Raw genomic sequence first — 23,354 nt, forward strand, 5'->3', positions numbered from 1 at the left:
CCCTCTGCTAGCTTGTGCTAGAACTGCTCCTGCTTGTGCACGAAGGGAAGCAGTGGAACAGTTGTGTTGCAGAGGGAGCACTACTGGGCCTTGGCTGATGTTTCTATCTTGGACTGAGTTGCACTGCCTTGTTATGGCTACCAGCATCTGCCTAATGGCTCAGCCAGAAATTACTGACTTACCTTGTTTGTTCTAACCCTTACACAAGTCAGTCGTGCAAAGCTGCCCCTTTTTGGACCAGTGATTACCAGAGGAATCACAAATGCAATCTGGTTGTTTTTTCTTGGGCATGAAGGCTCCAGGTGTCAGGCAGTCTGGTTGATGTTAGTCATTTGCATTATAGTTTTCTGCCCATTTTTTCCGACTCTTTCATTCTTACATTTTTTAATGTATGGTAAGAGATAACAGACTGAGAGAGGATGAGGTCATCAAGCTGAACTAGTCCAATACCTCTATAATGAGACATACTTCCATTTTTGGAACTGCATGGACAAATTGGATACAATAGTCTCTTCTGGATTAGAAAGCTGTGTTAGAAAAAGTCCATGAAGTATGTGTGCTGGGAATGCAGAGCATGTTGCAGTACTGGGGCATTGGAGTCATAGGGCACACAGCGGTCTTTGGAACAAAATATAAGACAAGAGCTTATCATATTATTTTTCTGTAATGAAATCACATCTGTGAAATGTTGTGGATGTGTGATACTGAGAAGAAAACAGTGTAAACATCCTAAAACAGCAGTCCAAAGTAGCAGTCCCAGACTGTATGCAAGTCTGAGTTTATAGGGCTGTACTAATCAGTGATGCTGAGCAACAAGGTGGTTGGAATGTGGCAAGTTGATGTTGCTGCTGTAGAAAAACACATCAAGCCAAAATTGTGCCAAATGGAAAAAGCATGGTTTTAGTGAGCAAGTCACAAATCTTCTGAAATAGTTTAATGAATTAAGAATACAAAATGGAGGCTGTAGGACAACTCTAAGTATCAAGTATGATATTTCATTACATTTTGAATCTCACTTGGTTGGACCAGTAACTGCTTCCACTTAAGTCTGTAGTTTGCACAATTATTTTTGTGCATCTCTATTAAGTATAATTTAGTATATCTTTGGGAGTTTCAAATATTTTCATCCTTTAATTTTTTGATTAAGCATTACTTACTGCTTTATAAATAAGGAAATAATGATTGCATGAAACAATAATTTACTCAGTTCGTTGCAGGTTTTTTAAAAAGTTGAAATGCATTAATAAAATTTAGCATCTGATTTTGTAGTTAATTTTGGTGTTAATATTGAAGTGGGAAACAGTTGTTCATATATCAGGATATACTGCAAGTTGGAACAGAGCCAGTGTAGCTTTGGGATGTTCATACTGAATTTTAAAACAATATACTCTTTAGAAAAAATTACAGGTCTTGTATAAATACATTAATTACAGGTGTTTATTGTTGTCTTATTCCTATTCTTTACTGGTTCAATGTAAAAAATATGTTGCAGCACTCTTATGTGACATAGTGGATCTGAAATAAATAGTAAAGAAAAAATACAGTAAGTATTTAATAGCATAATTTCATTTTGTGCTGCTACAACAGCATAAAAAATATTACACCAGATTTCTCTAGGCTTGTGTTCCCTTAAAACATTATGATTTAGAGGAGCCTAGAAATATTAAGTGTACACCTACCACATTACACCACATTGTTTCTGCTGGAAGAAAGTTTTCCCTGAAACTCAAGTGATTTAAGACTTCAAGATTGATGTGACTTCTATGGTACATACTGAAGTTTCACAGCAGCATAAGCTCACATCTGTGATAAATAAGGGAGCTATTAAAAAAAAGCTTTCATTAAATCAAATGATTGTCCTACTGTTCTTTGTAATTGCCAAGAGGCCAGAAAATACTTATTAGGTGTCTAGTGCATTCATTCTGAAATGCCTTTAAAATTGTTATTATACAGCCACATTTCCTGGTGGCGTGTGTTGCCTGTAGTTGCTGCAATGAGGGAAACTCCTAGTAGGATGTTTTTTGAGCATAGTTTTGACTGAAACTCTCGTATTGTTAAGACAAAACAAGTAACACTGGCTGAACTGGTCTGTGTTACAGAGATCAGCAGGCTGCATAGATTTAGAAGTAATGCTCTACTGTGTCTTTTGACACATATCTACTATGAGTGCTTTTGCTTGGAAGGAGGGGTATGGTTGTTTCTTCTGTGTAAAATAAAGCTTGTAGAGCAGGAAATGCCAGGGAGTTAAAAAAAGAGATCGTGGTGACTTCTTGTTAAGTGTGGGACCAGCTTGGACATACTGTTTCCTCTTAACACAGGCATGCAGCCCCAGGATTGTGCTGTCCTCACAGGCCAGCAGGCACAGGACAAAGAATTGGCTAGAGGTGCTTAATAGCTCACCCTTAGAATATCTGACAGCAGTTCAAAAGATAGAAAGTTCAGTTTTGCTATTTTTATGTCATCCTGGGATGCATCAAACACAGCACAACCAGGCAGTCAGCAGTGGGGATTGTCTTCTGTATTTAGTGTTGGTGAGGCCTCACCTGGAGCACTGAGAGCTCTGGCCTCACAGTCTAGGAAGGATGTGAAGGCACTGGGATGCACCCAGAGGAGGGCAGTGGAGCTGCTGGAAGGGCTGTGCAGTGAGGGGCAGCTGGGCTGTCTGGGTTTGTCCAATTTGGAGAAAAGGAGGCTCAGGAGCGACCTCACTGCTCTGCAGCTTCCTGGGGAGGGGAAGTGGAGAGGGAGGGGCTGATCTTCTCCCAGGGATTCAGTGACAGGACACATGGGAAGGGCTCACAGCTGTGCCAGGAGATGTTCAGACTTGACATTAGGAAACATTTCTTCATTGAGAGAGTGTTTGAACCCTGAAACAGGCTTCTCAGAGGAAGCTGTCATTTAGTAGTCATTTGGACAATGACCTCCAAAACATGCTTTAGTTTTTTGCTAGCCCTGAATTGATCAGACAGTTTAACTTCATTATTCTTGTAGGTCCATTCCAACTGAAATATCCTAGCCTAGCCTTGCCTTAGGAAAGTGAAACCAGGCTCAATATGTGAGTCCAAATGCTTTCAAAGTCATGTCACTGGTGGTTTTTTAGCATCAATAAGAACTGTTGTATGAGGAAGTAATTTTCATAATCACCTATGGTATTTAGATGTCTCCATCATTATGGTATGAAATATGGAATTTAAGGAGATCATTTCTGAAGTCAGTTAAATGGGTAATGCAGAGTAATCAATTACAGAGCAAATCCTAAAACTTGTGTTTGCTATTGCGCAATGAGAAGCTGGCAAATTGAATAAACTGTGAGGAAATAAAACTGGATAAATTACAAAATTGCCGCCAAAAGTCGGGTGCAATTATTATTTTCTCAAGAACTCGCTGTAAGTTGTGTAATGTACTTTTCAGTTTTGGGAATCAATTAACATAAACATACATAATTACATTGATTTGATGTATAAAAGTAGTTATTTTTTCCATTATATCTGGGCTTTTAATTTTTTTGCTGTAATTTAAATGCTTAGTCCTCACTAAAATTCAATTGATACAAAGACCATGTTGAAGTCCCAGTTGTATTTGCTCCTGTTTCAGTCTGTGGAGCAGCTGAATTAAATTTTATGATTCTCTATGAAAAAATATTTTATTCTTTTTAAAAAATGTGTTGCTAGGAAAAGAGCTATTTGAAAGCCATGGCCATCTCATTTATGAGTGTAAGGAATATGTTCAGTGTGTTCAGTACCATAATGTAAGCAAATAGTGTAATGAAGTGTTCTTTTCCAGGCAGAATTAAATAATGCTCTGTGGAAAGGTCTATCTCCAAAGTTGAAATAAATCAGGAAGTGACTGTATTGGAGTTTTGTTATTGATAAACAAATGTAAATACAACAAAATACTCAGAAGTTGTTTCTGTTGTTGAAAATGCTGAAAATATGTGTAAATGGAAAGATAAATGCAGTTCTGGAAAATTATTGAAAAACTGCAGTCATAAACAATGTAAATGCATTGTAGATCATTGGCAGCTCTATAGTGCTGTTTTTTTACAAAAATAAAAGTTTCTAAATCAAACTGATTTAGACAGATTTTCTGTCTTAAAAATTATTGTATGCTCAAGATGTGCATACTTACTCAGAGGAGGATTGTTGCTTCCCTAAAAAAAAGAGAAAAGAGGGAAAATGGCAAAAGCTTTGATTCTCCCTTCTTTTTCCATTTTAAAATTTTCTGTAATCACATACTGTGATACTTAGTGAGATTTTGATGCAGAAAATTGCAACAACTTAAACCAAGCTGCTTAGCTTTCTGTGGGAAAAGGAGCCTATTCCCTCTTTAATCCTAGCCCATAAGGTCATTCCTTCTCTGTTCCTCGTCCATCCTGAGGCAGTGCTCCATGCACTCCAGCTGCTCTCATTAAAGAGCAACTCCCTCTGCTTGACTTCCTGGACTGCTTTTCCCTAGGAGTCTGAACTCTGTATTGCGTAGCTCCAGTCCTGCCTCTGTGATCCTGACAACATCCTGCACACAGACACCCAACTCACCATGTTCATCCCCCACACTGCATGCAGTAATACACAGGCTTGTCATCCCAGCATGCTGAGGTCCTGGAAAAGATTTGTGGGACTTTTCTCACATGGGTGCTTTTGTAGGAACCTTCTTGCCCACCTGCACCTGCTGTTTTGTTTTCTTTTTGATTGATGCCTTCCTATCTTACCATGCTCTTTCCTTAACAGTCTCCTTCATGGCTTCCTCTGGACTGTGGGTCACCCTCTCCATCCTGTGTAATTCCTAGTTTAAAGCTCTCCTATGAGGCCAGCCATCTTACTGACAAAAACACTTTTACCCTGCTTAGGGGTTTCCTATCTTGTAAGCAGATGGTGGTCTGCAGAAATTCCCATGGGTGCAGAATCCAGACCCCTCTGGCCAACATTGGTTCTGCAACTACTTGCAGCTAGTATTGTCAGTGCTCTCCTTGAGCCTTTTCCCTTCTTCAGTGGTTTGTATCAATTTGTTTTTTCTTGTTAAGAAAGGAAAGGAACTAGTTATGGAATTAATTCTCCCTAGGGACCTTGGCAGCTTCCTTTAGACCTGAGACAAAAACCAGTCAGTGTCTGATTTTTGATATTGGCACATTGCTGTGCCAGTGAAGAAGTTTATGCGCCCTTGTGAGCACAGATGTAAAGAAGAGCAAACTCCGGGGAGTTCTCCTTCTTTCTTTCTTCTGCCTGAGTAATGAAGCTGGCCAAGGGGGTTGTGAGGGGCCAGGCTGAGCTGGCCCCGTTCCATCAGAGCCCCCCCTGCTCCGAGGCACTGCGGTGAGATGGGCCCGTGGCTCGGCTGGAATGCTGCTGCTGCTGAGTCTCACCAGAAACTACCGGGCAGGGGGAGGGGGAGCCATTGACCCGCAGGTGCTGTCCTGTGTTCTAGCCTGGTGCTGAGATCCTAGTCTCCCCACACAACACCTGCCAAGGGACTTTACACCACTAGCAGCTCCCAGCTGCGTCCTGGCAGGTCCATCTGCATGACCATCTGCAGACAATGGGCAAGATATTAAGTCTTTCACTACACAGATAAGACTTGCAGACCTTCCATCCTCTCTATTGAGTGAAAGAAAAAGAGAGGAAGACATGCATAAAGACAACTTGGAGACATTAAGGTCAGATAGGAAGAAAGAGTTAGGTCCCTGAGGGGCGGAAACAAGATGTCTTGGACTGAAATTCTCTTGTAAGCTACGGAGAAGATATGATTGATAAATCAGACTCTCTTGTTTCCCTGTGAATTGTGGAATGGCTATGGGGTTGTGGAGTGTTCACATTGTAGACATAAGCAAAGGCATTCGTGCTGAAGTAAGCAGATATTGAAGTAGCTGTGATGCCATGAGAAGTTTGAACAGGGAGAGAGATAGAGGGAGAGAGAGAGACTGAGAAGTGTAATGCCCCTTGCCCCCAAGGAAGAAGAAGAGTTAGGTAAAGAGAGCCTTTACTTGAACTGCTCTGTCCTTAACATGTGCCACATAAGTTGACATGGCCTAAAAAATGAGAGGGGTTTCACAATTGCAGATTTCCCAGGTGACTACCATTCATGGAAATTGAAGCCACAAGAGAAGTGCCTCTTGTGCAGAAGTCTCCATAAACTGAATAGAGAGTCTTCTCCCTAAGTGAATTGAAGAAAGACTGTTTAAGAGATGGTAAACTGACAGATTTGTTTCTCTATGTTGTCAGTGTGAAAGAAAAGAGGGTGTGGGGGGAAGGAGAAGTGTTCTGAAGATTTATTCTGCTTCTTATTATTTTTTCTTTTAGTTTTTGTTAATAAAGTTCTTCTTTATACTCTCCAAAGTTTGAGCCTTCTTTGGCCTTCCTCCTAATCCTATCTCACAGCAGAAATGCATAAATAATTCTAGTGGGTGCACTGGCGATTTAGCCAGCGCTAAACCCACCATACCTTCACCTTCCATTAAGGAGGACACAGCCTGGTCCCTCGTACTTTTCATGTCTGCCTCCAGAGCTCTGTAGTCACTTTTGGCACTGCCCACATTTCGCCTGGCTGAGTCATTGGTGGTCACATTACTTACGACATTGCCTCCCCTACTTATGTTCCTTATGTCCAGAAATTTGGATAGGTTTGCTTTTTGCGTTCCCTGAACTACAAGAGACAATTATGGGAGTTCCTGGTATGCATTTTAGTCCTCATTTTCTGTGGATTGCTAGCCATAGTTTTATTTATGTGCAGAGGCTTTCTTCCTTGTTACTCGTGTGGATACTCAGTTTGTCCTTCGGTTATTCATTTTGTTTGTCAGTTTCCACACTTCTAGCATATTTAAGGTTTCTCACTGTGTTTCTGTTGAAGGGATGTAACCATATATTGTGACATCACATGTGTCATTGGCTCTGTTTGAAACTAAATTAAATTAATTGTCAAAAGTTTGACTTGTGTAATATTATGTCATTGGTGTATCTACATGGGATGGCATTCACTGTGTGCTGAAGTGAAAGGCCACTTCTCAATACCAGGAGCTATAAATCTAGAAATTTAGTTTGTCTGTTGTGAACTAAGCCTTTATAATGGTCTCTGTTGCCTCTTTTGTGAACACTTCATCATCACTTTGGAAAGGCTGAAAGTCTAGCTCGAAGGAGTTGTAAGAGGGTAAAAACCTGAGCTCATGGGCATAATTATTTCTTTTAAATCCAAAATATGTGTGAAAATTTTCTCTATTTGCAATATTTATTTCCTTAAGGTCAGCTTCCCTGAGGCATTTGCACTGTACAGTAATGCTTATTTAAAGAAGGTGAACATTATGAGCTGAATTTTTTCTCAGGTTATTATCACATGCAGTATTTTTTCGTCCATTCTAGGTGATTATTAGACCACAGGACTCTAATGATTGCAAGAACTTCAGATTAGCAAATCTGCCTTTTAATTGAAAATAGACTAAAACATTATTTTCCTGGATGGCTGTGTTGCACTGTGTGCAGTAAAATCTTAGATGAGTTTCTGTTAGAAATTGAAATACTTGACTCCAGAATGATTGAAAAAGGATGCCAGCCTTTTCTTTGTAAATGCAAAACTTTCATAATTGAATTTTGCAAGCTTCACAGTACAGTTTATGGTGTGACATATTGTATACACAATCAGTTTCTATTAACATTAAACAGTTTTGTCAACAGCTGATAGCAGTAGAATTATAATTAGATCTATTTATTAAATTCATTATAGAGATGAAGAAAATTGGGTGTTCTCCTTGGTGCTAATTGACATGTAAAACAACTGTGTATGCTGCCTCACTGCATTTTGCTACTTTAAAAAATAAATTATGATATGAAAACAATACTGCAACTGTGTTGCCTGAATTAAATACAGATCCAAGGCTCTATTTTAAAGTTGAGTGACTATGATAATTTGATTTATGTCACAATTAGTTGAGGTTTTCTGCTGAGGAATAAGGTATAGCAAATTTATTTAGTCCTTAAAACGGGTTGGAAAATCAGATAGTTTGGAGGTTAATAAGGTTTCTGAAAGATATATAGTATTACTAAATAGCTAGTTATCTGGATCTGATAATATTAGTGTAAATTTCCAGTTTAGTTTAACTGTTGGAGGTGGTTTGTTGCAGCTCACAGGTCACAATCCCATATCGATGGTACATGGCATGATTTCACATATGCTGATATTTCCTAAACTGAAAACTGATAAGGAATGTATTTTAAACACATGAATAGAAAACTTGTTGCTCTTAAATGATGACATATGGAGATAATTTTAAATTATTTCATCTAGGGCATGCTTAGTAGGAATAGACAAACACAGAATAAGCCAAAAAATAATGCAGCATTTTTGCCTCTGCTACCCTCTTGCCTGACTCTTCTGGCTTCCCTGGACAGCATGTCTCACAATGGACTGACAAGCAAAACATTTCAGCCTTGTCTTCCAACAGCTTTGTCCTCTTCTTTTTCATCCAGTCTTCATCCTATACATGACCTGTACATGACCCCTTCCCCTCCCCTCGTTTTTGATAACAGGGGGACCACAGATGTGGCTCCTACTAGAAGCTGCTGGAAGCTTCCCCATGTGCAGCAGCACCAATCCCTGATGGCTCTGAGGATGGACATGCTGCTGGCCAAAAGTGAGAGAGGCTGGTAACCTGTTTGTGATAACATATTTAAGAAAATCAAAACAATGTGGGGTGAAGTGTTAATTCCAGCTAGAGAAGAGGAGGAGGTGAGAACATGTGAGGGAAACAGCATGGAGACACCAGGGTCAGTGGAGAAGGAGGGGCAGGAGGTGCTCCAGGCACTGGAGCTGAGATTCCTGTGGTGATGGCCATGGTGAAGCAGCTGTGCCCCTCAGCCCATGGGATCCAGGGAATGCAGAGATCCACCCCAGCCCGTGGGGGAGGTGCCCATGCCAGAGCAGGTGGATACCTGGAGGAGGCTGTGATCCAGTGGCAGACCCGGGGGACAGAGGGACCCTGCTTCCAGGCTGGAGCAGCCTGTCCTTGCAGCACTGCACCCTGTGGAAGAGAGAGCCATGCCGCAGCAGTTTGGGGAGGGCTGTGTGGCCGTGGGGCGAGTTCACGCTGCAGCAGGTGTGGAATGGCTGCTGCTCCTGAGAGTGGACCCACGCTGGGGAAGATCAGGGAGAGCTGTCTGCCATGGAGGGACCCCACAGCCTCACAGGGGAAGGATTGGAGCAGAGGAAGAAAATCCTGGTGATGAACTGACCAGAACCCCCATGCCATGTCTCCCTGAGCTGTCAGTGGGAAGAAGGGAGGGACTGGGGGGAAAAGGTGTTTGAAGGGGTTATTTTACTTCTCATTGTCCTCCTCCGACTTTGTTAATAATAAATTCACTTTGTACTTCTAAGTTTAGCCTGTTTTGCCCTCGGAGTGTTTTCTTCTCATACTTAGCTCAACTATTGAAGCCTTCTTAAATTTTTCTCTCTCTGCCCATCAGTGGCAGGGGAGGGTAGGCAAGTGGCTCTCATGGGTGCTTGCCTTTTTGCTAGTATCAAACCATGGCAGCTTATTTTCCAGTTGTCCATGTTTGGTTTCCCTATTTGATACTTTGGGACAACATCTTCATCGTTTTCATCACCTCATCTATTTCATGGGACTCTTCATTGAGTGTCTTCTTCCTCCCATATAAACTAATCACAATATTTCAGCTAAAACTTGTCCCAAGTACCTTTGAGGTTTCAAAGCTAAGCACCATCCAGTCCTCATAATTTGTTCTCATTTCATTTATTCTCACCAGCCTCTTCTTCTGACACCTCAGAAAAAAGATTCATTGACTCTTTCACAAAGTAATATTTCATCCACAAAATCTCTGAAGGTCTGGAGTAGTGATCACAGAAGAAAAAAAAATTTTTTCATGTACCAGTTCCTTTTATATGATGACTGTTGTTTACTTTTTCTGACAAGCTTGCTGACTCCAATATATATGAAAGAGGATTTGTTACTGATTTTCCCTCAATTTTTTTTTAGCATGCCTTTAATGTGGCTGTGTTTTGATTTATTTGAGTTCACAGTCCCTTGTGTATTCCTTATATGACACATCTCCTCAAGGTCTGCTTTCAAGCAGCTGTTTTGCCACTTAGCTATAAATGATTATATTTTTGTCAACTGCTTTGTGATGGGTAGTAGACAAGTTTTTCCTTACATAAATTATTTTAAATTTTTAAGAAATTGAGTGGTCTGAATGAGATTGCTTTATGTAGGATATGTTATCTGTTCAGGTAGTTGTGGCTCTGTACTTGATATTTGCAGATATGAGATTTATTTAAAATTATCTTAGTTCCTGTAAAAGTAATGAGGTACTTGGTAAATATCAAGAGGACAGCAAGGATATCATTGAAAGCTTGTGTGTCTGTTCTGGTTGTGGCTAAAATAAAATTGATTTTCTTCACAATAGCGGTTTTGGGGCTGCTTTTCTGATTTGTGGTTTGATAGGTTGCCCCACATACCTGTGCACTTAACTGTGGCAAAGAATGTAATAGATGACCTCTTGAAGTACCTTGTAACTCTGCAAACCCTCAGCTGGTCCTGTCAGCTTGAACTTGAGGACTTCCTAGTCTCGGTGCAAAGCTGAGGCTGTAGAGCCAAACTTCCTGATCAGGATATCAATGTGATAGGGAAGTATTAAGGTGTAGGAGAGAAGCTGCCCATTTTCCACAGGAGTAACAGTGTGAGGGTCTAACTGCTCATATGTAGACTGTCTGCCCAAATGCTATATTAGAATTACATGTAGCAGTAAGAATACTTGAATACAAAAAATTATATATTTTTAGTGAATCTAGTGTGGTAAGACATATCTTTCTCTATTAAAATAATAAATAAAAGAAAAGCTTTGAGATAATAATGTATCTGAGATTTCTTTCTTTTTGATAGGTGTATTATTTTTATATTTGTGGTTTTAATGAGCCACATTCACAAATGATCTATACTTTCAGATAAGGAATTCTCATATTTCTACTCAAAGAAAATTACTTAGTCAGAGAAGTGCCTTAAAAATTACTGTGGAAAAAGGGGCAAACTTGTCATAAATCTGCCAGGTGTGTCATCTATAGGCCTGTATACCTTGAAATCACCATGTGCATTTTTGTTTTGTTTTCTTTTAGGAAAGGAGACAGAGAAAGCCAAAGATCGGTGTGAAAAAGCCACTATGAAACTTCATATGTTGCATAACCAGTATGTGTTGGCACTGAAAGGAGCACAATTACATCAGCACCAATATTATGATACTACACTTCCTCTGTTACTTGATTCACTACAGAAGATGCAAGAAGAAATGATTAAAGCCCTGTAAGATGTATTGTTATGTATTTCTAACTTGTACAATTTTCTGTGTGGGGTATTGTAATTAATTTGTAGGAATAGCTGAAAATAAGAAACTGTGATTAATTACATATATATAAGGGGATAACAGTTGATAATAGTCTATCCAAGTGTTCTTATTTAAAGCTACCAACAAGTCACCATCTTCTTACAAAGTCTTACTGATCATCTTAAGTGTTTATATTTGAGCTCATGATTTTTCCTTCAGCTTATAGACTATAGCAAATTTGTTGCCTCTCTGGTAGTCACTATTATGAAATTCCAACAGGAACAAATTTGGTTGAAACTGCCTGACTTATTTGAAAATGATTGTGAAGGAGGGCCAAGCCAGATGCATTGTTAATGATATGGATGGGAGAATTAACAGGATTATGTAAACTTGATTGCATTGTAAGGAATCTCCCCTTAAAGATACTATTTCCTCTTTCCTAAAAGATAATTTTTACATCATTATAGAGTACAGGGAAAGTGATGATATTTGAGAACTTTTAGCCTTCCTTTCTGGTTTGTAACCAGAAAGTAACTGTGCTGCCTCTTTGTCTTAGTTTAAAAAAAAAGGGTAGTTACGTTTTTTTGTTAAGTGTTCTTCAATCAGATGTGAAACACTCTTCTTTGATTCACTTTCTTGCCTAATCTGAAGTCAGTGTTCGTCTTGATTTCAGAGCACAGGAAGTGAGGGAGAGTTGGGGATTCCACACTTTATGTGGTGCAGTTCCCTATGCAGTATGATTTTCATTTTTTTGGTACAGATGCTGGTATTTCAATAAACTTTTGTAGTACTTGCTGTACAGTCCTTTTAATTTTGTAAGTAAGATCACAACAAAAAGCTGTAGTTAAATATGCGTGCTCTTATTAAGGTGATTTTTTTTAGAATCATGAGATAGAATAATTAACTGAAGAAATATATAGTGGAACAAGAACTTATTGAACCACTCACTCATCTTTGCTCTGCCTGGAGTAAAAACCTGTAAAAAATACTTTTGTCACTACATAAACATTTTTGTGAGTTCTGAATGTATTGGTAAATTATTCTATTATAATAACTTCGGTGCACATATGAGAGATGCTGATTTCAGGTGTAGAGCTTAGTGTGAAAACTTCTGTGAAAAAAACTTCCTTAATAACCCTAATTTTGTGGGTGAATTGTTTTTTTAAACTTCAAAAAAATACAGATTAATATTGCTAATAATTTTTTCCTTTTTTTTGGTCATTGTAGGTGATATAGATTCTCTTTCTCTTAGATATGGCATTGCTATGGTTGATGTTTAGCTGTCTTTTCATCACACTCCATGAAGTATTTTTTGGAACGCTTTCACACATTATATTCTCAGAAAATACATTATTTAATGTCTTCTCTTGTCTGCTTTCTGCTCAGAACAAGTACACTTAAAAAAGCCTATCACACCACATCACTTCTTTATAGAACAAACATAACTTGAGATCTTATCCAGGAAAAATGTGTTTATACTTTTTTCTCTGCATATTTGGCTAGCCAAAATTCATCAGTGTTTTATGAGTGGCCACCACGTTTCAGATCCTGGCAAGCTAGCAGATTTATCAGACATGTAAATGAAATAGGAGATAATTATGAAGGTGCATTATGAATGAAAACTAAAAGTTAAGGAGAACAGAACGGTGTTCTGAGTGTGTGTCACTGGGTGGTATTAAAAGTAGTGCCACACTATCACCTCTTTCTCTAACATTCCCTTTCCATTTGTTTTTTCCCACTCTTGGAAGCAGGTAAAGACAAAGGCTGGGTGGCTTTCTCACAGCAACTTCTTGGTTAATTTTCTCTCCTCTTATAAATATATGCTTACTTGTGGTTTATGCCTATTTTTGTCTGAATGACAAATTATATATATGAAAAAAAGTTAACATGGAAAACTAGTGTTGAAAGGAAATGCACACATTTCTGTAAATTGCTTTGCCTTATGCCAGAATATGTTTGGTCATGAAGCATGAAAATCTTCACTGTGGGTTATAACAAGCATGGCAAGTCCTGTGTGTAGAAGAGCATCATCACTGAGCTCTATAATTCCTTTCCTTGTGATCTCTTCAGTTTTTAGTTTGGCTATGCTGAGTGTAGGTGTTCTGAAATCCACAGAAGGAGCATGGTTTTAAGAGACTGTAGCCAGCCTAAGCCTGTAGAGGAATGGCCTCAGGTGACACATTGTTTCCTTGAATGATAAATTGTCTTATTTTCCCTTTTTAGCCAGTTGCCCCAAGAGTTTGTAGAAACAGCAAATTGAAAATTTGAAACATATTCAATGCCATCTATGCCTTCAGTGCCATTTTATACACTGGAATTTTTTTTCTCTCTAGGAAAGGGATCTTGGATGAGTATAGCGAGATCACCAGCCTTGTAACAGAAGAGATTGTGAATGTTCATAAAGAGATCCAGACCTCGGTGGAGCAGATAGACCCTAACTCCGAGTATAATGACTTCATAGATACTCACAGGTGAGCATTTTGATCTCATGTTTCTTCTTGAGAAAACCCTGCACTAAACTGAAACTGCCTAAATGTTTGGAGGAATTTGCTTCTGTTTAGTTCCTTTTGTTGCTTGTAAAGACTTGTAAAACTTCATCCTAATTTGAAAATTGTACTACTTTGCACATACAGAAAGCTGTCTGAACAGTCTGTTTGGCTGGCTCTAGAAAACCAAATTTCCAGTTACATGAGAAGAGCCATAACTTTGGTACTGGCAGCCGACTACACATTACAGTCTAGGCTGAAGATGAGCCAATTTACTATTTATTTGGATGCAATTTGCATTGTGGGCTAAACTTGTTTTAAAGTCAAATCTAGGTACCTTTGTACTCCTTAGTTATTGCAGGTTGAGACTTCAGAGCATGCAGATAATGCAAGAAAGTTCTTACTTAGTGTATTTCCCGTTTATGGAAATATTACTCTGATTTAGTGTGTGAGGAAGTATCTTTAAGACTCCTTGCATGATCTTTTGTTGCTATGTGTGAATTGGTGGTCGTCACATGCCAGTTTGTGACAGAAGCAGGTAAGAGTCACCCATTCACATTGGTAGCTTTTGAGAACCTTGATTGTTCTGTGAACTTGATTGAAAGAATTGTAGTGCATTTTATTATCTTGGGAGATTTTAGAATTATGTTTTTTTTCAGTGGAAAAAGAATATATACCCAATTGCTATCTGTCCTTTTATTTCTTGTATAACTTTAACTATAATCTAGGTGATAAAATACTTCAAAACTTGTCAAGAAATCAAACAGGTTTGCTTTATGATCTACTTGAAGATACATGTTGATTTTGAAATTAAAATAATTATTTACTAAATTAGGTCATCAGAAGTTGTTGAACAAGAAATAGAGTTTGATACATCTTTACTAGAAGAAAATGAAAACCTTCAAGCTAATGAGATAATGTGGAATAATTTAACAGCAGAAAGTTTGCAAGTCATGTAAGTCTCTTTACAGATCTTTCATCCTTTGGAAATGTTAATCTGTGTATCTCAATTTTTAAAATCAAATTTCTAATTGCAATATTTTCAAGCTACAAACTGTTTCCCATGCTGGTTGTACAGTTTTTTTGCACATCCTTCTCCTTAGTCTCCTCAAAAACTTTCCATTATTTTTAATGTATGTTATTCTCTGTACTAGCTAATAAAATGCCCCTAATCTACCCTAAGTCCTCCTTGGGAACATGCTGGTTAATTTTCCCAAAAGTCCTTCCACATTACTACTCTAGGAAAAATAGCAGAATATTTTAATGAAACCATTGAGTAGAGTTATGTGGTCAGTGATTTAAACCATGGAGTAGAAAATTTTCATGAATAAATTAATTTATTTTGTTTTTAAAGTATATGCTTTTGTTTTCTAAAGGAGATTATTATTCATTATTGTAACCTTCAGAATACATTAACTTAGCAACACAGATGTAGCTGTTGTGTAACATTTCACAGCTTCTAGGTATTCAGGGTGATGAACTACCTCTATGTGTTTTGTTAATATGTTGCCTAATTAAATATTTTCATTACTTTTACCAAGTTCAACTTTAATCATTTGTTACGAGTAATGAATAGACTGCAGATATTATTATGTTTGTGCATTATCAACCTCAATTTTTGACATATAGTGGTCTTGTGTGGTCAGTTGTGAAATTGCAACTGTTAATCATGCATTAAAAATACGAAATTCAAAATTTCATTTGTTGATGATGCTTTTGCTGTGTCTATTGTATTTCAGTTCATGTTTGACTTATTTGAAGTGTTTTCCCCTTAGAAAGTATAACTGATGCAAATAAGGCATCAATGATATATTGTAGGAATTTTTACATTTGGTTTTCTCCGTTTTTAAAATTTCAATTGCTTAATCAGACTATGATCCTTATTTGTTGTAGGTTTCTCTGAAAACTAAAATCAGAGTGAAGTATTTAAAATATAAATATATTTCAGTGTCTTCTGCAGGTTACTCTAATTCCCTGTGTTTTTTCAACATGACAGAAATTCTGAATTTAATAATTTTCTTTTTAAAGCTTTTAATCACTGTCTCTTTTCTTTTTCTATATAATTTGATTACTTTTTGTAAATGTATTCCATTGATAAGTATTGATTTTTTTTTTTTTTAATACGAAGCATCTGCGTCCTTAGTCCTTTAATTTATGAGAGGATCCCATGATAATGAAACCCCGCCAATTCCTTTAAACATGTTTCTTTTTTTAATATATTCTGCATCATTACTATATTGAGATTATCCCTACCTAAACTCTGTAGATGTTGTATGTCTTAATGTACTTCAGCACAGTAACAAAAAAAAAATATATAGCATCCCTTTTTAATAAAATATTAAAACTTTTCCAAGATTCTGTCTTACGTAGCTTAAAAAGAAAAATTCTTGTTTGGATTTCCTTTTGTATCCTACTTTTTAGAAATAGCACCATATAAAAATAAAAGAGATGAAATGTTGCTTTTCTAATGAATGTTTCTGATGAAATATTCAATTATGTTATAAATATATATCTGTATATTTACCTACTTTGATACATTTTCAGTGCAATTTTCATTGTGTTCTCTTGCAAAACTTATATTCATCCACTTGAATTGGTTTTGCAAATTTGAGTGAGAAATTTCATGGTGTGTCATTATTTCTGGAATCAGATAACTCTTCTAAGTGTTGTTGTCTTTAAGGTGTTCACTTTCTGGTAAAGATTTAGGATGCTGAGAGAAACATTAAACCATTTTTGGTGAGACCAAAGACTGACACTCAACTTTCTTCATTCCCATGTTAGACAACAGGGAAGAGTCTTGTGAGGAGAGCAAAACCAGGCTGATCCTCAGCCTCCCATAATTTTCACCTTTGAAGTATTTTGAGATGTCTTTAATGGCTGTGGATGTAGTTTATTAAGTCCTTGGAAGTACTTTTCTTCTGTGATATTTTTGAGTCAGGTTCAGTGTGGAAATTATCTGTTGTCCATAGAATTTTTGGTGAAGGAATTCCTATTAATGTCCTATTTTGTGAACCTGTTGTCTTTTTTTTTATTTTATGGTTCTTAGGCTTTTGTTTTGGAAGAGAAGAGAAACAATTTATTCCTTTCTGCCTATGATAATGTAAATTTCTGTTCAATTTCTGCTTTGTGATCTCTTTTTCAAAGTGATCTTGTAGCTTTAGTCAGTCCTTTCACAAAGCTTACTCATCCTTTATCCATCTGATTGTCTTTGAATGTTTTCAAGGTTATCATATTGGTTTTGAGATGGATGACTAGAATTTCACAGGAAATTCAGATTGCAGATTACAGTTTAGAGGGATGCCTTCCAAGTTCTCTGGTGTTTGTACTCTGCTTTGGCTTTGACAAATCCTAGAGAAGCATTCAATTTGATTTTCTGATCAGAGCAGCTCCTCAAGCCTCAAGTTTTCAGGAAATGATGTACTGTATCTCCAGGATTTCATTTCCGAGTGATGATGGCAATTTTTAGAACCATGCTCAGTCTCTACATAAATAAAACTTTCCCCACTGAGTAAATACTGCTTTGGATTATATTTTCCCTAATGTATATTTGGCTATTTCCTTATGTATTGAAATCACAGCCCAGGTATAGAGTGTCATAAGGTCCAGAATTATCCTTTTTTATTCTTCATATTCAGAGTCTTCCTTCTACCTCAGATAACATTATATGATCAGCATTCTCTGTCACTTTTCAAACTGTCCATTTATTTGGATTATTATGAACATATTAGGCAATGCAGATTATTTATGAAGCTCCACTATCCCCTGGGACTGTTAAAACTGTTTATTATTATCCTAATTATAGTTGCAGGTGAGAACCCTTCATTTTTTGTTACAGTTCTCAGTAACTGTCTTTATTCATAGATCTTATTTACTGTGTTTTAGATGTGTTGCTATAATCTTGCCTTAAAGCCACTGCAGCCAGAAAAAAAACCCCACAGGTATTTCTGTCAACAGTGTATGACTAGAAATTTGCAAGTAATAGAAGTGTGCTACATAATTTATCCATAGTTGATGACTTTAAAAAATCATCTCTGTACATGATGAAACAATAGAAATTTGACTTTCCATCTTCAGTGTTAAAACTGTGGTCGTGGAGTTTAAAATGCTGCATTATGTTTCTGCGGGGGAGAACTAACTTCAGTATCTACCAATTAAATAAGTGCATATGGTGCAACATTTAAAACATTTGAAGACATACTGATTTATAGTCAAAAATGTTTGGTTGAATCAGCTGCTTTATTGAGTATGCAATGAAAAAATGACAACTTTCTGTACATAACTGTTTAACAGTTTTAATGTATATTTTAAGGGAACATGATGAGAAAACTGGTTTTGACATTTTAAGGTAAACTTATATTTATGAATAAAATTTTGACAAAAGGTGGTAGTTAATAGTCAGTGTTGACTAGCTAACCTTTCTAAGGAATGAGTTATGGTGTGTCCTGATAAATATTCATAGATGTCACTAAATAGTGCTGAGAAATTCTGAGAAGTATGGCAGAATAAAAGTTTATGCTTTGAAGAGATTTGCATTAGAAGCTGAGAGGAGCAAATAGAATAAGCTGAAGGTTGATCAATGAGCATAGTAATATCCAATTCTTCTGAAATATAAGTTCTCTACGATCAAGCATTTATTTTAATTAATAGTTGCATCAGAACAGAGCTTATAGCTAAGGAAATACGAAAAGAAGCTTTCCAGGTAGGGGTGTTGCATGATTTTAGAAGTGTTATAGTGATTACCTGTTAAGTCATAGAAACCCTTTTGTAAACTGAAGGCAAATACAACATGACAAGAAAATTCCTTTGTCAAGCTGCAGCCAAGATGACACAAGACTGGTGCAGAATTGTCAGCTGTAGTGAGTTTGAATGAAAGGTATTGTTTAATCAAAGAATAGGTGTTGAGTGAAGGAGGCAAGGGATTTTGGTGTGCATGGTAACGTTTTTTTCTTTTCTCCAAGATAAAAAAAAATGTCCTGAACTATCTCAGAAGTTTCAGGAAGAACTTAATGTTTTAATCTGGTGCTGCAGTATAAAATATAAAATCTAATATTTTTGAAGTGGTGAAATTATGAAGATGTTGTATTTGCATATATATACTCATTCCTACTAGTGATGAAGTCCTACCAATTTGGTTTTAATTTCATGGCTATTGATGCTTGATCATTAGATAAAACATCAACTTCCCGTAAATCAGTTGTTAAGCAAATACAATGTAGATTAAAATTTTGTTTAGAAAGCTGATAAAAAAGCAGTTAATATTTTTAAGTTACTTTCTTTACCAAGGTACTAAAATAAAAAAGTTGGTATTAAGTTGGAGACCCAGTACAAGAAAACATAGAGAAGTTCAGCATAGAGATTTTGACAGCCTAAAACGAATAAAAATGTATATGAAAAGCAGAGCTGTGAGGATGGTACTTTGAGGGAAATGTTTTAAATACTTATCTCAAAATAAACACATGTGGAAGGTTTGTCTTCTGGAAAATAAATTTTGGTCATTCACACTGTGACTTTAGTAATTTTAGTCTCCTAGAATGAAATGCATGACTGGGTATAGATTGTATATAATCAACAGAGTATAAAATAATTGGGAGGAGAGGACTGATTCAGTGTTTAGAATCAAATAATTCCGTTTGGTATATACGCACATGTGGAACTTGCCTCCTAGATATTTAGAAAGTTAGGTGTCCCACTCCCTGGTCTGGAATGGTTTTGAGTTGTAAATCTTTGCAGTGGTAATTGCTACATATATTTAGCTTGTGTTCCACTCTTTACTTCAGTAATTGTATTGAAATTTGGCTTGAAAATGCAGGGGAAATAAAGTAAGATGAAGATGTGTAGATAAAAACAAAAAGGAAACAAGATGTAAATGCTTATTTATTTATAAGAGATAGTTTTGATTTTACGATTTCTTGATTGATACACTTTTTAGAAGTAGTCACTGTAAGCCATTTACGTGCATTGTTCTGAATGCAGATGTTGTAGATTCATGGATTATTTTATTTGCTATTGGAATATTTACCAGGATAATTATGAAGTGTCAGTAATAGTTTTAAAGTGTAATACTCCTTCTCTTTAAGTATTGAGTGGTTTTGTGCAGTTTATCTTTACTTTGAATTAACCAGTGAATTTACTTTGAATTTACCAGAGATTGTAACCTAAAAAGGATAATTTTGAAGAAAAATACAATCACTATTACACAATCACTAGAAATACAACCCAACTGCTGATTCTGTGTATTTATTTAAAACATGCTTTATAAGTTGGAAGGCTTTTGTCTTTCTTAAAGCATCTCATAAATTAGGAAGGCATTAATTCATAGTACTCATCACATATTCCAGAAAAAATATTTTCTTGGTGGGAGAACCTGTAGGCAGGAGATCATTCTGTAATCTTGTATATATACAGAAGTTTGTATAGAATCTCTGATAATCCAGATTAGCAATGTAAAGGTCTGGCCACATGAAAAAAGAAAAAAGCTATCACCAAGCATTGAGTAACATAATCTAAAAAATAATGTTCTTTTACATCTTCGGGAAAAAGATTACAGTGTTCCAGATAGATACAGTTTATACATTCACAGTTTGGGTTTCTAAAATCTGTTTTACAGGTTAAAGACAGTAATAGAAGAACTGATGCAGACACAGCAAACCCTTTTGAGCAAAGAGGAACTTGTTTTGGAACTAGAGAAAAAAATAGAAGAGTCGTCTAAGACATGTGAAAAGAAATCTGAGTAAGTTGAAATTAAATTTCAAAATACAATAATTTTAGGGGGAAAAATGTCTATAATGCAATTTCTAAAACACAAGTGAGAAGTAACCTTCACTAATCTTCTGCTTTTGTGTTTAGCAATTACTGTGAAAAACAGCAATAAGTTAGTTTCTTGTCTTTGTAATAACCCTTGCTCACTGCAGACCCCAACTCATTGAAGAATTGAGCAGCTTCATAAGTTTCATGTAATTGTCATAGTTTGGCCTGGCTCGAGAGCTGGACCTTCCATTAATTCAATTCAACTTGATCAAAGAAGATGAGTGAGTTCAGTTGCCTGTCTGTTTGACAGAATTCCTTGTGTAGGTGTAATTCTGTGAAAGGTTTTTAGAGTCAAGTGCATGACTCTTTCTTATGCAGTAATATGTTTGCAGCTTGTCAGGTTAAGTTCATTCTTCCTTGTATTTCCTTTACAAAAGTGTTAAAACTAAAGAATGTAAATCTCATACCCTGTAGTACTGCACAATAAATCCCAAAGGTGAGACATTAGTGAGTGTGTTACTGCACCATAAATGAAACCTTATTATAAAGAATCATTCTTGGGCAACATCTTTAGATTTTTCTTCTACCTGTGGTTAGAAAAAATATTCATATACTCTTCTAAACTGATGTCAGCACAACAGATGAAGAAACCTTTTGTCTGTGGTGATATTTTTCTGATTTGTGTTGCAATTGATATTAACCTTACTAATTTGGTAATAAATATTCATTTATAGTACTGGTAGTGAATTGGAGTGCAAGTCCTTCAAGTAATCCTTCCTACACTGAAGAAGTCTTGATGCTCTGTGTTGGCTGAACCTTGTCACATGAAACATTGTATAGTATTTAATTAATATCCAAAACTTTATTTATGTATCTGCTAGCAATTTTTTGATTAGATATTTTGTGTCCTTTCTTTGGTGAAGTTAACACATGCCCACAGTGCATTTTCCAATTTTTGGTTCTTGACCTGTCTTCTTTGCTACTTAGGCTACTTAAAGGATAAACTATATTTGAACTAGTTGAGTTTGATGGGGTGTTATTTGGTTTTTTTTCCCCTCAGTATTTGTTACTAGTTATCACTCCCTGGAAATAATTTAGACCATCGCTGTATTTCTTACTGTGTGAAGGCTTCTCTGAGTGATCCTTTAGAGATGTTTGTGGCTTTGAGGAGATGATTTCAGTTCAGATTGCACCAGTATCTGTTTGTCTTATTAAAAGGCAGGGAATCTGGCTTAGATATCTAGTTGTATAGTGAAGGCTTCCCTGAAGCCATCCTTGTTCTAGTTTGCATTGATCATGCCTGCCTCCAACAAACTCCCTTTTCACCTTTTGGCTGCAGTGCAGAATGATCAGGATGTTTCAGCATGTAATTAATGTTCCCAGAATATCTTGTCCAACTGTTGCATTGGGTTCAATCATGGCTGCATAAGGTCATAACTTATGGCAATGTCTTGGTACCATTATTCCAGCACTAATATCCCTTTCCATCTTCAAATGATGATATTACCTTCAACACAAAAAACTTTCTAATTGTATTTTATTTATATATGTATCTGTCAAGCATACCATCTGTCCTTCCAACATGATAGCATGTTGAATATTTGGGTTTTGATTTAGTTCACCCTTTTACCACTCTGTCATATGTTGCCCTGGGCTGCAGGAATCCTTCACACAAGATCTCTCTGAAGTTGCTAGTAGCTATTACTAGCAACAGGGACTTTAAAGTTGGCACTCATGCAGGTCACAGGCAAATACTTGTATAGATTCTAATTCCTAGTGCATGACTGGAGTGGCAAGCACTGAAGGTTGAATTTGGGAAACCAATCAGATTGTAATCCATTTTGCCAAAGTTCAGAAAGAGGCCAGTTTGTGAGTATGTCTTGTTATTGCTGTGTCTTGATGGGTTGAAAACATTCTATATTTGGGGATGTCACTCCATCCAGTGTGCATTCACCAAGGCCTTGCTGATGGTTGAAGCCTATTATTTTCACATGGTGATGTCCTTTTTGTCCTCATAAAGGAGACCAGATGAAAACACATTATCTTTAAGATGACTTCAAGATAATTGTTCATTTGCTTCTCTGATGCTTTAAAATATGTGCAAGCTCAAGCCAAATCTGTTTCAGATTTGGGAATTGTTTTTGTGTACCTCACATTTGCACTTTTTGAATGGACGATAATTTTGCTGGTGGTAGAGTTTTGCTCATTAGTGACTTGATATAATGCTCATCTCTATGGATATGATTTGTATCTTTTCCTGCCAAAGAGGATTTTATGACAGGTTGTTCCCCTGTTTCTTTGAAGCCCATTTGAATAGTCATTTGGCTGTGCATCAGTTCTTGAAGATCAATCCCTGTATGAAAAACTTTTGCTTTTCCTTGTTTCTTCAAGGGTAGGGTTTGTGGGAGAGCTTGTCTTCGAGGGATTATCATGAAGATACAGAGCAACACCCTACTGTGATTTTTCTTCATATTGTCCTCATTCTTCATAGTTCTGGTCCATTTAACTCCTTCATCTGTTCTTTAGACTGAGAGCTCTGCATCTCCTATGGACCACATGTCATTGGGCTCTGGTTGAGTGCTTTTAAGGGTGTCTGTATTATGCTGTGGGTGATTCTGTCTCTTAGGCAGCATCTGTCAGTCTTTGGTTTTGACAGTTTTTTGGGATAATAGTCATCTGTGTGCCTGCAGATGCTCTAAGTGCCTGTCCTTCAACACGACTGTCTCGAGTATTCATGAGTACAAGTGGTATTCAGAGAAAGACTATAAAAATAAGCAGAAGATGAAAAGTTACTTTTAGGTCCTCATAA

At 36.8% G+C, this 23,354-nt stretch overlaps 1 protein-coding gene across 4 annotated transcripts in view; it reads left to right on the forward strand.

Moving 5' to 3' along the window:
• FER (FER tyrosine kinase) overlaps window positions 1-23,354 on the forward strand; it is a 157,891-nt gene that overhangs the window by 24,760 nt on the left and 109,777 nt on the right. For all 4 annotated transcript variants that reach the window (XM_079331053.1, XM_079331056.1, XM_079331054.1 and 1 more), the window contains exons 6-9: window positions 11,107-11,290; window positions 13,646-13,783; window positions 14,634-14,753; window positions 20,406-20,528. In XM_079331053.1, coding sequence (XP_079187179.1) covers window positions 11,107-11,290; window positions 13,646-13,783; window positions 14,634-14,753; window positions 20,406-20,528 — 565 coding nt within the window. The remainder of the gene's footprint in view (window positions 1-11,106; window positions 11,291-13,645; window positions 13,784-14,633; window positions 14,754-20,405; window positions 20,529-23,354) is intronic.

Source organism: Erithacus rubecula (genome assembly GCF_903797595.1).
Source record: "Erithacus rubecula genome assembly, contig: SUPER_Z_unloc_2, whole genome shotgun sequence".
Classification (NCBI taxonomy): Eukaryota; Metazoa; Chordata; class Aves; order Passeriformes; family Muscicapidae; genus Erithacus; species Erithacus rubecula.